This window comes from Panicum virgatum, chromosome 1K, assembly GCF_016808335.1.
Source record: "Panicum virgatum strain AP13 chromosome 1K, P.virgatum_v5, whole genome shotgun sequence".
NCBI lineage: Eukaryota > Viridiplantae > Streptophyta > Magnoliopsida > Poales > Poaceae > Panicum > Panicum virgatum.
The window spans coordinates 28913397-28928241 of record NC_053136.1 but is presented as its reverse complement, the minus strand read 5'-3'; the positions used below and the strand labels follow the sequence as shown (position 1 = coordinate 28928241).

At 49.5% G+C, this 14845-nt stretch overlaps 1 protein-coding gene across 1 annotated transcript; it reads right to left on the bottom strand.

Moving 5' to 3' along the window:
• Positions 1–1684: 1684 nt before the first annotated feature.
• Positions 1685–11500, bottom strand: LOC120701525 (MACPF domain-containing protein At4g24290-like). Its single transcript, XM_039985539.1, has 7 exons — positions 11048–11500; positions 4320–4558; positions 3607–3799; positions 3446–3526; positions 3170–3353; positions 2865–3031; positions 1685–2692 (listed from the first exon to the last, which is right to left on the bottom strand). The coding sequence occupies exons 1-7, from the start codon at positions 11300–11302 to the stop codon at positions 1955–1957; spliced, it is 1857 nt and encodes a 618-aa protein (XP_039841473.1). The 5' UTR covers positions 11303–11500; the 3' UTR covers positions 1685–1954.
• Between the last annotated feature and the right edge of the window lie 3345 nt (positions 11501–14845).

The window sequence follows — 14845 nt, the reverse complement described above, 5'->3', positions numbered from 1 at the left end:
AGCAGGCGCGGCGATCACGGAAGCCACCGCGATCACGGAAGCGCGATGGCGCGTGGGCGGGGGTACAAAGCGCGGTGAGAAAAAAACGTCGAGGGAGGCAGAAACATCACGGAAACCTTGTTTTTGCCGCTAGAGAGTTTTCTCGAACCTGGTTCAACCAATAAAATTTTGATTTGTGAGCCCTTTGTGAGAGGGTAGGGGTAAATTTTTTAGTAGGAGGCTATTTCAATTATTTTGGTTCCTTATAGTATAGATGAAGCAGAAGAAAAGAAAATTTTTACAAGTCATTTTGGAGGGCTAGCAAGTTTTGGAAGGATTTCATATAAAGAATCCTAAACTCTAAATGATTTCAAAAATCATATAGAGAGAAGTAATGGTCCTCCTTTGGCAAAAAAAAAAACGTATTAGTCCTCTTTTTTCTTTAAAAAAATTAACTATCGTAACGGATGTAATATGTAGAATTTGATGGGGTAGCTAGGAAATCAAGCCTCGTGGAACTTTTCCTTTTGAGTCTCTTTCACAATTATTGCGCTGCTCCACATGAAAGCGTTCAAAACTCCAAAATGACTCAATTATATGAAATATCAATTCTGGTCCTATGGTATTTTTTTCTGTTTTCCTTTATTTTTTTATTTGTTCATTACAGTCCAAGGCTTTAATAATGTGAACCCCATAGGAAATTGTTTGTAGCGGTGTTTTCATGGATCTGTTAGAATCTCCTATGTAATGGCACAATTTTCATTTTCAAGGCCTTTTTATATCTTTGTCTCTACTATTTCTAAAGCAAGAAATGTTCTCTTGGTCCGTCAATTAGAATCCTAATCGTAATTTGGACAAATCAATTAGAATCCCAATTAAAACACGAATAATGAATGTCTCGCATAGTCATGGCACGATCTGTACATAAAATCAACAAACACCAAGTCCCCTAGCCGATGAATATCTGTCGAGGGGAGGGGATGAGTGCCCATTGCCATCCTAGTCCTGTTGATTTGTCTGTAAGGTGGAAAGCAAAGATCTTAACGTCTTGTGTTCGACTCTTATCTGATATACTATTTTTCTCTACTTCCTACGTTCTAAATTGTATTTTGCTTTAGATTACCCTATATCAAATTTTTCTAATTTTGACCGAGTTGATAGAAATTTAAACTGTTGGTTGTACGTACCTTAAATTTAGGCCCACCTCCGCGAGCCAACAGGGCAGGCAGGCGTTGGCAAGTTGTTGGACCATGTCGTCACGTGTGCGAGAAGGAAAGAACACGCCAAATGAGGAAGTTTAGAGGCCAAAAATGAGGAAAATATAGGTGGCAAATGAGAAAGATGGCTGAGAACTCTCCAAATCTAGGGACTATCAGGATTATGTAATCCTAATCCATGAATATCATTATAATTTAAAACTGTGCTTAAAATTTTTGGGTGCGTGCCATTTCAAAGGCCGAAATTATTTCCATTTTCTAAGAAAAAACTTACATAAACATGCATTACGTTAAGAAGATTATTGCCTTCTGTGTTGTCCCCCCCCCCCCCCCCCCCCCCCTCCTATATAGCATTTGTAACAAGCCAAGGTTTGGAACAAAAGTGCTCTATGAGTATACGTGAGTAGAAGTGCCCATCTTGGAGATGGTCTTTTGGTTCGGTGTTTTTGTTTCTCATTTTCCTTGATTGGATGGCAAATCTCTTGATCTCATATCATGGCTTAGAAGATAATGATTTTTTTCTCTCATAGTAATTTATACAACTACCGACCCTAATTACAGAGCACGAAAATCCATGGAGCTTGTCGTCAACACAGCGCTGATTGGTTTATTATCTGCCTCTGTACAGTGTACACTTCCTATCGACCAAAAAGGGAAAAAAATCAACAAAAAATCCTTGTCCTAACGCTGCTTTCTCCCAAAACCCTGCAATCTACAATGATCAGCCACTGACCCTGTTGTTTTGTACGAAGATCAGCTCAGCTCGCGAAGCTGTCGCCCTGCGACTGCTGCCCATCGTAGCCCAGCAGCGCGAACTTCACGTGGAGCCCGATCTTCCCTCCCTCCTTGACGAGCTTCGCGGCGATCACCAGCCAGTGGCCCGGGACGTCGTGCGGCCCCTTCACCACCTCCGACATGTCCACGAACTTGAGGAGCTTCCGGGACCGGAGCGGCACCGGCGGCCCGTCGGGGTAGACGCCGGAGTTGAGCTGCGCCGGCTCGTGCCTCGGCGCGTGCTGCTGGTGGTGGGCGTCGCGCTGCGTGAAGGGGGAGCTCAGCGTCGTGCTGATGGCCGTCAGGAAGCTCCCCTTCTGGGACGCCGCGGGAGCCCTCGTCCACTCGGTCCTATGGATGCTGCAGCTGGGGATGTGGGTGTAGAGGAGGCGGAGGTGGAGGACCTTCTTGGACCAGGTCCCCTTGGTGACCAGCTGGGCGCCGGTGACGACGAAGACGCCGCCGGGGGCTCGCTTGTGCCACTCGGGGTCGTACTTGACGGCGGAGGTGCAGACGCAAGAGTAGTTCTTCCACTGGATGGCCTCGATGTAGCCGGGGTCGGTGTCTTCGGACTCGCGCCACTCTGACATTGAGGATGCCATGGAGTCAGCCAGCATGCTTGGGGCACTCGACAGGTGCTGGACATGGATGGCCAGCCGGTTGCACTTCCTGCCCTCCAGGTATAGCCGCAGGCCAACTATGGGTTTCTGAGAACTAGATACCTTGAATGAATGAAGCAACAAAAGAGAGTAGAAATATGCATGTCAATATATGGAAACTGCGACGTCACTGAGAAGAAGATTTTTTTTTTCATTTTCGCAACGATGAATAAAAGATCGATTGTAGAGACCTTTAAATCTGAAATGCGTAATAACATTGCCGCCTTGCCGGTACCTGGGAGGTGCTAACATGGAGTTTGGGACCGAGAAATCTGAACTGCATGGAAGGGTAGGACCCTTTTCTCTTTTGAGGCCCAAGGACAAGCTCATTGAACATAGGTGCCCATTGTAAGGGCACTTGAAACTCCAAGAAATACTGCAAGTCTTGAAGATCAGGTTTATCTGGGAGAACAAACCGTAAAATAACTTAATCAGCTAAATATATAGCATCATAACCAAGATGTTTCGTTTAAAAGACAGTTAACAAAGTAAACAGCATGCAACACAATTCTATGAAAAAGAGTTGTTTTCAGGACTTACAGCGAAGATATAAATTGATGGCATGGCTGAGGTAACCACTACCAGGAATACCAGTAAGAAGAGAAGTGATAGGGACAAATTTGAACATAATAGCATCAGGTTTCCTTGGCACTGTTTGCAGCCATTTGGAGTGGTTTTGTATGTATACTTCTCCTCCCCTCTTCGAACATGTAACTGTCAGGCCCTGTTTAATTTGGAATATCAGATATATAACTTTTGTCTCGATCTCGTTTTCAAGAGGCAGCAAATTGATACTAAGTTATAAGAAATACTTACATCCTTGGTTGATGTTTCAGAGTAGGTAGAAAGGTGCAGGTTATTAGGTTGCTGCTCTATCCTGACAAAAACATCAGGCACCTGTATTGAAATGAATCAGATTAGCTATTCCCAATACACAAGAACACATCAACATGGACTCGAGGCAGAAGCATTGGTACCTTGCTCTTTGTTTTGCGATGTATTGGGGAGTGACTCTTCCCATCAGAAAATAAAAAATCACCAAGATCCTCCATATGCAGCTTTAAATCAGCAGTTGAAATTGTTGAAGAATGATTTTGTTTAACACATATAACATCCTGACCTCCTATCGCCATTTCAACAATTATATGTGTTCCATAAGTTTTGATAAACCTATCATTCACCAGATCGTGCTTAATTGTTAGAAAGCAAAAAAGTGCCATAAAAATAATCTATAGTTAAACATTTCCTCATCATGGACAGTGTATCAGTATATGACCAATGATCCATGGTTGGTGCAACCAAACCATAACAACAGACAAGACAATGCAATTAAACAAAGAAACATAAAGTTTAGCAAATAAAATCCGATCTGAAATTATATATAAGTGAGCATCTCCAGCATGTAGCAATTATTTACTTGTAATAAACATCTAAACATCTTTCGTTGGTTGATCCATAATCTAATATCTATCTATATATAAAAAATCAAAGCACTGTGAATGGATAAGACTGAATTTAAGAGTACCACAATGATCTAGAAGTACATCGTCATACTAATGAAAATGAAAGATAAAATCTCAGATTGGAATGATAGCATCAGCCAATCGTATCATTGGAATGCATCAGACAAGATCTAATTAGCTTTGAGTAAAGGATCTAATCAATTGAGTCAGCTATCAGATTGTCTTACCAGGCTAATGCAACAGGATCCCACTTGGATGGAACAGCCTTTTTGACTTCATCCCGAAGAACTAACGGAGAAGCTTTTAGGTGCAAGTTGTACAAGGAAATGAAATATCCATCAAATGCGAGATGTTTAGTTTCTCTGGCATCAGTCAACCATGCTCCACTTAGTTCATAAAGAGCATTAAAATAGCCAGAAGGAACTTTCCCGTGTACTGAAGATTTCTGATTAAGTAATTCTGACATCTAGTCAAGAAAATTAGAACGTAATCAGCATAGATTGTAAAAATTTGCAGATGGAGTTCAACATCTGCAGTCATAATGTAGAAATAACAGAAGATGGCTTCCACTGTCAACTTTTTTTAGTACAAAAACTAAGAGGAGCATATTTTCAATACCATGACCAAGACATTAATGTTGGTGTATATGTGAGCCCATGTATAGAGGCCCATCTAGAGGCCCATGTATAAGATCTATATATCTCACCCTTCTAGGATTTGGAGGAATACAAGCCTTTATTCTCTTCTACATGGTATCATTAGCCTAGGGTTAGGGTTACCTCTTCTCCCTCCTATCCCAGCCGCCGTCGCTGCCGCCGCTGGCCATGGCTGGCCGCCGGCGCCTCCCCCTCCTCCTTCCCTCCCCTTCCCTCCTATTCCTCTGCTCTGGCTGCCCATACGGCGTGCGCCTGGCCCCCTGCTGCCGCCGCCTCTTCCTCTGCTGGCGCTGGCGCCGCCGCCTGGGCCTCTTCCCGCACCCGCGCCGCCCGTAGCCGTGCCCGCGGTGCTCTACCCGCGATGGCCGCCAATGCTGCTACGGCCCTCCTCGCCGCCAAATCCGAGGCTGCGACGGCTCAGGAGCGGTCCCGCACGGCTGCCCTCGCTTGGGAGCGCGAGCGCTCCGCGGCCGACGTTCTCACTCGTCGGGTCGCCGTGGAGAAGCCCTACTTCCTTGTCCCGCCCGTCCCCTTCCCCGAGCACGGCGCTTCATCATCCCACCAGCCTCCGCCTTCTGGATCTGGACCCCGGATCGACCCGCCCGACCCCCTCCTCGATGCTCCTCTCACCGGCCAGACCGAGGGTGGGGGAGGCCGAGGGCGTCGGCGGCAGAGGGGACGTGGTGGTGGTGCTCGGAGCACTCCGGACCCGACTCCGGCTCCCACTCCAGCTCCTGGCCCTGGAGGTACGCCCTGACCATCCTTCAGCGCCCCATGGCCAGGGCGCATCCCGATGTGACCGTTTCAGGGTCATGGGGGGCCCTCGTCCTCAGCCCCAGCCGGTGGCCATGATCGCCGCTACTGCTCCCCTGTTCGCGCCGTTCTGGACCCCGCCCGCTCCACCCAGCCAGCAGCCGACCTGGCTTAGGGGGTGGGACCAGGCCGCACTGGCACAGTCATTCAGCGCCATGGGGCTGACGCCGCCGGTCAGCACCGAGTGGATCGACGACTCGGGTGCCTCCTTCTACACTACCCCAGATGCCGGTATCCTCTCTTCTGTCCGACCCCTACACCCCTCTTGTCCTTCTTCCATCATAGTTTGTGACGGGTCTTGCCTTCCTGTCACCGTCGTGGGTTCTGCTCCTGGTTCTTTTTTTCTTCTCAATGTCCTTGTTGCTCCTCAGATGGTTCAAAACCTTCTTTCCATTCGTCAGTTTACAGCTGACAATTCTTGTTCTATCGAGTTTGATTCTTCTGGCCTCACTGTAAAAGATTCGGCCTCCCGGCGTCCGCTACTCCGGTGTGACAACACGGGGCCCCTTTACACCCTTCGCCTTCCTTCTTCCGCTGCACCACTTTCGCCTTCTTCTTCGTCTGCCACTTTTGCCGCGACGCCGTCTTCCACCACCTGGCACCACCGTCTTGGTCACCCCGGCCGCGATGTTCTGGCTCAGCTCAGTCGTAGTACAGATGTTCCTTGTACTAGGGCTCGTGCTGAGCACCTCTGCCATGCGTGCCAGCTTGGTCGCCATGTTTGACTCTCTTTTTCTTCTTCTTCTTCGCATGCGACGCATGCCTTTGATCTTGTTCACTGTGACCTGTGGACCTCTCCTGTTCTCAGCCTCTCTGCTACAAATACTATCTGGTGGTAGTTGATGATTTCTCACACTACTCTTGGACTTTTCCTTTGTGCGCTAAGTCTGAGACCTTCCACACCCTCCTCCACTTCTTTGCCTGGTTGTCCACTCAGTTTGGCCTCACCATTAAAGTCGTCTAGTGTGACAACGGGCGTGAGTTCGATAACTCCACCTCCCGTTCCTTCTTCCTCTCTCGGGGTGTTCAGCAGCGTATGTCTTGTCCGTATACCTCTCCTCAGAACGGCAAGGCTGAGCAGATGATTCGCACGACGAACGACGTCGTGCGCACCCTTCTGATCCAAGCCTCTCTGCCCCCGCGCTTCTGGGCTGAGAGCCTCTACACCGCCACCTACTTGCTCAACCGTCTTCCGTCCATTGCTTCTCCTGCTTGCACTCCACACCATGCCCTTTTCGGTACCCCTCCTCGCTACGACCACCTTCAGGTCTTCGGATGTACGTGTTACCCTAACACCCCCGCCACTGCTTCTCACAAGCTGGCGCCCCGCTCGACTCGCTGTGTGTTCCTTGGTTACTCCCCTGACCACAAGGGGTACCGATGCTTTGACCTCACCTCTCACCGTGTTCTGATCTCCCGACACGTCGTCTTTGGCGAGTCGGATTTCCCCTATTCTACCTCCTCCACACCCTCTCCTGACCCCGAGCTGGAGTCTCTGTTTCCGACTGACCCGGTGGTTCAGCCACCGTTACTTGTCTGTCCTTTCCCTGCAGGTTTTCCCGGCGCACCGACGCCACTTCCGGAGATCCCTGCTGTGACGAGCGCGGCCCCGGTGCTCGCGGCCTCGCCACGCGCGGCCCCCGGACCTCCGGTCGTGCCGCGCGCGGACCCGGTCTCTCCTTCTGCGCCACGCGCGGCCCCGGTGCCTCTCCCTGCACCTGCGCGGTACGCTCAGCCAGTGCAAGTGTACTGGCGTCGCTCGGCGCCGACACCGGCGCCGCCGCGCTACGCTCAGCCTCCGGAGGCTCCTGCGGCGCCTACACCTGAGCCGTCGCCGCCTCCGCCGACTCGCTCTCGAGCCGAGCCGGCGGTGTACCACCCGCCAGTCATCCATCGGGATCCTCGGCATATCCATCCCATGGTGACTCGGCGGATGGCGTCTCAGGCCGCGACTCTCTCCGCTACCGAGGGAGAGCCGCGGGTCTCTCCAGTAACTTTCTCTGTCCGCGACGTCTTGGCGGATCATCACTGGCGTCGCGCGATGGAAGAGGAGTATGCCGCGTCCGTCTGGTTGCAATGTGGTGACTGGCAAGTGGATCTGGACGCATAAGCATCGGGCTGATGGCACACTGGAGCGCTACAAGGCTCGCTAGGTTCTCCGGGGGTTCACTCAGCGGCCTGGTGTGGACTATGATGAAACCTTCAGTCCAGTGGTGAAACCTGCTAGTGTACGCACGGTCCTCTCGTTTGCGCTCTCGCGCTCTTGGCATGTGCACCAGCTGGACGTGAAGAATGCGTTTTTTCACTGCACTCTGTCAGAGACTGTCTACTGCTCTCAGCCAGCGGGATTTGTGGACTCGAGTCGTCCGGATATGGTCTGCCGGCTCAACAAGTCTCTCTATGGTCTGAAGCAGGCTCCTTGGGCTTGGTACTCTCGGTTCGCCACGTTCTTGCTGACATTGGGGTTCACCGAGGCCAAGTCTGACACGTCTCTCTTCATCTACCGCTGTGGGGATGGGACTGCATATCTGCTGCTCTATGTCGATGACATTGTGCTCACAGCCTCCAATCAGCAGTTGCTTCAGAGTGTCATCTCCTCTCTGCAGCAGGAGTTTGCTATGAAGTATCTTGGTCAGCTCCACCACTTCTTGGGCGTCACTGTTGAGCCTCGCCTGTCTGGTCTTCTCCTTCACTAGCGGCAGTACGCACTTGATATTCTGGAGCGGGCTGGAATGACTGATTGCAAGACCTGTTCCACTCCTGTCGACACTCAAGCGAAACTGTCTGCAGATCTGGGTGTTCCGGTGGCTGATCCTACTGCCTACCGGAGTCTGGCCGGCGCTCTGCAGTACCTCACCTTCACTAGGCCGGACCTCACCTACGCTGTTCAGAAGGTCTGTCTCCATATGCATGATCCACGGGAGTAACACCTCGTTGCGCTGAAGCGTCTCCTCCGCTACGTCTGTGGCACTGTGGACCTCGGCCTGGTTCTTCACCGCTCATCCTCTGCTGAGCTGGTGGTCTACACCGATGCTGACTGGGCTGGCTGTCCGGACACTCGCCGCTCCACTTCCGGCTACATCGTCTTCCTGGGCGGCAACCTGGTCTCCTGGTTGTCCAAGCGGCAACCAGTTGTCTCCCGCTCCAGTGCCGAGGCGGAGTACCGTGCTGTCGCTAACGGCGTGGCGGAGGCGTCTTGGCTACGACAGTTCTTGGTGGAGCTCCACAGCCCACTCGCCAAGAGCACACGTCTACCGCGACAACGTCAGCGCCGTGTATCTCTCCACCAACCCCGTCCAGCATCAGCGAACGAAGCATGTGGAGATCGACCTACACTTCGTGCGCGACAGAGTCATCATCGGCGATGTTCGGGTACTCCATGTCCCGACTACCTCCCAGTTTGCCGACATCTTCACCAAGGGACTACCCTCCTCGACCTTCGCGGAGTTTCGCTCCAGCCTCAATGTAGCAGGTGGCTAGTTGTGGCTGCCGGGGGGTATTTGTCATTTGTACTCTCTTTGTACTCTTTTCTTATCCAGTCTTGAACACCGCTGCGCCGGTAGTTCAGACTGCGGGGGGTGTTGGCTTTCTTGTTGTCCAGTCTTGAACACCGCTACACCAGTAGTTCAAACTGCGGGAGGGTGTTAGTGTATATGTGAGCCCATGTATAGAGGCTCATCTAGAGGCCCATGTATAGAATCTATATATCACACCCTTCTAGAGTTTAGAGGAATACAAGCCTTTATTCTCTCCTACAATTAACAACTTTTAGAAGGGAAAATAAAAAGGCAACGTCAAATCAGCATAAACAGAGTACATTGTTAAACAGCACCAAATACAAGACGAACACTTGAGAGTCAGAATTATTATATCAGAAAAAAGGCAACTAATGTTAAAGCGCTAAGCAGAGAGTTTATATATCCTAGTTGTGGTCTTGGCTCTTAAGCGGATGACCCAAGCCAACTAAGCCGTCAACTAAAGCTGTTTTTCACCTTGACAAGCAAGAAGGTTCTACACATTTTAACGGGCCACATGGTCCAATGGCATGCTGCAGTCGTGCATTGGAAATACATCAAGACCAGTTGTTGTCAGAAACCACTTCCAAAAGGCCCACGATGTTTTTATATCATAGCATGTACCAGCTTCCATGACAGGGCTGCTAACTTTTCCTCTACCACGGGGCTGCGCATCATTTGCTATCATGCTGAACTTCAGTGAGCAACAAACTCAAGGAGTGAAACCTATCCAGCTGCGCTAATTAGAATAACGTAAATGATTTCTCGCAGGAGTGGTTTCATATTTTGTGCAAATTTTGCCCAAAAGATCTCACTGATACATCATATACATCGCTGGCGCACAAAGCGTAGTTCTACAGCTGAAAAAAGCCAGGATATCAATAATGATACAGAGTTGTACTTGTGGTCTTGTGCCAACCAAGAAAGGCTGAAAACCCCCCACCAGGAGCCATGGGTACTACCTGTCTGTATTAGCCCCAGCCTTGTAATGGCACGGCACGGGAGTCCTAATTGCACATCTGCACGATGTAACGCACACCGGACCGGATCGTTGACCGATTAGCGCAGGAATTAATTGCTGCCAGATCAAGACGCCATGATGAAGGGAGGTCAGTCAGGCAGGCAGGCAAGGCAAATATCCACCCCTCACCCAGGCCAGCCGATGCAGGTGCCCGCTCAACTCCGGTAGCCCGTAGGCATCAAGCGCGCAGCAAAAGGGATGGGATGGGATGATCACTACAGGACGCTGGACATTCTCCGGCGTTAATGAATGGGAGAGCCCAGTACCTGCTGATGCCGGCAAGGAAAGTTTACGCGGTTGGTGGGGGCTACTGACCGGCGACCCCGGCGGGAATGGAATGCGGCACAAGGAATCGAATTTGTGCCCCCACGCAACGGAAAACGAGCGAGGTGTCGCTTCTTCAACTGTGCTGCTGTGATGATGATTCGGCTTTAAGCACAGGACTGGGATTAGTTTTGAGTTGACTGACCGATCTCGCGGACGACAGAAAAGATGATATATACGGAATGAATCCTTGCTCTGAACTGTCATTCGATCCGCGTCGCCAACCATGGAATGCTAATTTCTTTTTTGTAAGAAAAGGGAAATGGAAGAGTTCGAAGAATACTGCACAGCAGAATGGGTAAATTTCGAAGCAATCAAACACAAAGAAAAGAAACGGGTGCGATCCGATCCGACAGAGCCGAGCCGCGAGCAGGTGAGGTGAGCACGGCACGATTTGTCCAAGATGGCGGGCGGTCTTGGGTGACGCAACAGGCCAAGGACGAGGGACCAAACGCATGAATCCAATTCCAATCCCCGCGCCCCATCTGATCCCCCAAAGCCCCCCCGACCAATCGCCGCATCGCAGCAAGCCGGCCGGGAGAGCCGAACAGGGGATGGCCGCGGCGCCGCCCCCCGGGCGGGACCGAGCAGGGGAAGGCGGTGGAGGAGGAGGGCGCAGCGCGTACCTGGTTGAACTCGAGCACGTCGGAGCGGAAGCGGATGCGGTCGCCCTTGTCGACGCCGACGTCGAGCGGCACGCCGCGGAGCGTGGCGCCCCCGGCGCCGCCCGGGAGCGGCACGTCGCGGGTCTCCCCGCCGAGCTCCACGAGGCGCCGCCCCGCGCCGTCCTTGGCGAAGCGCAGGCGGAAGTCGGACGTGAGGTCGAACCCCGCGCCCAGCGCCCGCACGGCCTCCTCCCCGACCTCCATCCCTTGATCCATCCCGTCGGCGGCCGTCGCGCGCCTCCTCCTCCTCCTCCTCTTCGAGGAACCGCCTCGCGGTCGCGGCTACTACGGACGGCGGCGGTGGCGGAGCGCGCAACCACCGCCCGCACGCATGCCTCTCTTGAATGGACTAGGAGAGGGAGGAGGACGAGGGGAAGATGAACAAGGAAGGTTTGACTATGGAAAGGTCGGACCGTCGGAGGAAGGAAGTGGAGAGGGGGGTTTGGTGGGAAAGCGGGCACGTGGGGCCCGCGAGGGTAGTGGGGAAGCGGGAAGGAAAGCCAAGGGGGAAATGCAATGCGATGAAACAGTGCCGGGGCGGCGATTGAAATACTCTTGTACACGATGGAAAACGATGGAAAGGGAGGGCTCGGAGCGCGTGACTGTTATGGGCATGACAGGTGTTCTCAACAGAGGAAGCCCAACGCGGGATATGGATTTAGTACATACGCAACAATCAGCCCATTCGTATTTTGAAGAGAGGAATCTCCACGCGGGGCATGGATTTGGCCCACACACAACAATCAAGTCATTTTCTGTTCTATACGCATACGTAACCACAATATATTAATTATTTTGCTCCATATTTTCAAGTGGGCGCGGCGTAACGCACAACTCTTACTTTTATACACCATGAAAAGGGAGGGCTCGAACCATGAAAAGGGAGGGCTCGAAGCGCCTGGCTGTTGTGGGCATGACACGTGTCCTGAAGAGAGGAAGCCCAATGCGGGGCATGATTCAGACCATACGCAACAATCAGTACATTCGTGTCCTGAAGAGAGGAATCTCGACGCGGGGCATGGATTTGGCCCACACGCAACAATCAGCTCATTTTCTGTTCTATACGCATACGTAACCATAATATATTAATTATTGTGCTTCATATTTTCAAGTGGGCGCAGTGTGACGCACAATTTACCTAATTTACCTAGTAATAAAAACGCGCGGGGGGCGGACGGACCCGGGTGGTTTGCGCGGTTTTTGCCGCCGCAGCCGCGAGGTCGTCGGCGGACGCCGGCGGGCGGGCGGTCGGTCCAGCGCGGGAAGGATGGATTTGCCTCTTTGGGTTGACGGCTACGGGCTACCTGTATATACAAATTTTTTTTTTTGAGAAAGTATATACAACTATACGAGGCCATTGTAGTTTGTACGTACGTATACTCTAGGTTAGAATCTTCGTGAGTTTTGTTTTGTTGTCAAAAGAAATTTGATTTATTTACAGATCTGACGAACTAGACTGGGACACCGAAATTATAGTGTTTTTTCACGGTTGGTTGGTCGATGGGAACCATATATAGATAAGGTCTGCACATTTAGACAGGTGAAATGATTGCACGGAGTAACGTTCTCTCGGTGCATTACTTCTAGCAATAGTATGTGTGCTATATATTAGAGATGAGATGCAAATAGTTGTCGCTCCAAATGGATATATGACATGTAGCTACAGAAGCATCAACTTCTGTTGCTGATCATATCCAGCGTTAACGAGAGGAGCTACATACATGTGTTGTTCTTAACGAGCGTGCCCAAACCAGAGGAGGCCGCTGGAAGCCCCTGCGTACTCCGAGCTCCGACACTGGAGAGATGCGAGCGCTCGGCTCGCGCGGGTGTTGGTGCTCAGCGGCCGGGTTTTGGCACCATGATTGGGCATGGTGGGGTCGCGGGTGAGGATACCGATTGTGCGGCTCTCTCCGGTGCGGCGGTCGCGGGATGCCCCTAGTCAAATTAAGGGCATATCTATGAGCATTTGGAATTGTGTGCTACTACTCTAATGAAAATTATCTCATTTAGATTGAAATGGTTTATCACGGGATCATCCAATATTTATTCGTGGGTCAAACCAATTCGTTATTATTGAATTATAACCATATGCTTATGAGGGAGGGGAAATTCACAGAATAACACTTGTCTCTTGCCGTGTTCGAGAAATAACAGTACAAACAAAGTGAATTCAGAGAACAGAGCCGGTTTTGATAAATGAATTTTTGTAAAAGCATTTATGACCCGGCCGCATCTACTTACTAAGAAAAGAAACTGCTATTAGTCGTCAAGTCTTGATGTCAGATAGAACCACCTAACATGATTATCAGTGACTATGGGAGCATAAACCTGCCGCCAATTAGACTGAAACACGTCACCAATAATTGATAAGCTTTGGTCAAACTTAGACTTACTAGTGCTGGTTCTCCTTACCCAATGATTGCCTTCTTCCTCGAGTAAAATATTCTCGCTTCCAAGAGTTTACAGCTTCAATAAAAAGAAACAGTGACTCTTCAACATGAAAAATCACACCTTTGAGATAGATACTTCCACAAAATTTAAAGGCGAAGTCCAAATTACTCCCCTCGAGTATAACCAAAGTCTGAATACCCCCCTAACTATCTCTAAACTATGTCGTTTGATTCAATTTACCTCCTAATATAATTTATATTTTTTATTTCTTCACATAAAAGTGGAACATAAATTTAAAGTTTTGTATAGTTGTAGTGGACATCACAATGTATGTCAAAAATATATTATGATTTTAAATAATTGTTTTTCTACAAATTTGTATCATAATTGTTAATTTTATTAAATATCATACCTTATCAAAATAATGATGAAAAATTCATGACATGTTTTTCTAATTTTTTATGATGCTTATTATCATCGATGCAAAATTTTAACTCAAAGCTTCGCTTGTGCATGGATAAATAAAAAAGATAAATAGGGGTAAAAATTGGACCAACTGGTGTATTTTATTATGGTATAAATTGAACCAAGAAATAGTTTATGGGTGTTATCTGGGCTCCAACAATATTTGAGGGGAATAATATGGACTTTTTCCAAATTCAAATCTAAGATAAACTTTGACCACAATATAAAAACAATTAATAAAGTTAGAATAGCTCAATTGAAGATCAAGAGCATCACTGCCTGGGGGCAGCAGATATATAACTACTCTCTCCGTTCCAAAATATAATTCATTTGACTTTTTTGACCTCTCGTCTTATTCAAAAATTTGTGTAAAATATCATTTATTTTATTTTGGCTTACTTTATTAATAAAGTTCTTCAAGAATGATTTAACTTTGACTATGTTTGCACAAATTTTTTGAATAAGATGAATGGTTAAATTTAGGGTTTAAAAAATCAAACAAATTATAAATTGATATGGAGGGAGCAGGAGATAATTTCCTGATAGCACGCTACTCCACATCATCAGAGTCTACTTCTTCCTAAATATATTTATAGATGTCTTGTAGTTGAAAGAAAAAGTCCTCACCTACGTTTCACTTTTGGAGTAGAAAAAGTTTCTTTGAAATCTTTCACTACTACTACTATTCCCGGCCACGTCGACGCCCGACGCGTCTGCCCTCGGCGTCAGATGGCCCAACAGAGATGGGGTCGGGTCGAGTCGCCGAAACCGGCGGCGTTCGCGGAAGACTAGGCGGCGGGTGTGGCTGACCCGCGCGTCGCGGGTTGACCCAACCCCACGGGGCGGTCGGCGTCGGGTACGGTGTGGTCAACGGTAATCACGCGACGGCGGCGGGGGCCTCGG

Coding starts and splice junctions, on each gene's coding strand:
- LOC120701525 (XM_039985539.1), bottom strand. CDS start 11,302: ATGGATCAAGGGATGGAGGTCGGGGAGGAGGCCGTGCGGGCGCTGGGC. Junction 3,800..4,319: donor GATCCTGTTGCATTAGCCTG/GTAAGACAATCT, acceptor GGTGAATGATAG/GTTTATCAAAACTTATGGAA. Junction 3,527..3,606: donor ATCGCAAAACAAAGAGCAAG/GTACCAATGCTT, acceptor ATTTCAATACAG/GTGCCTGATGTTTTTGTCAG.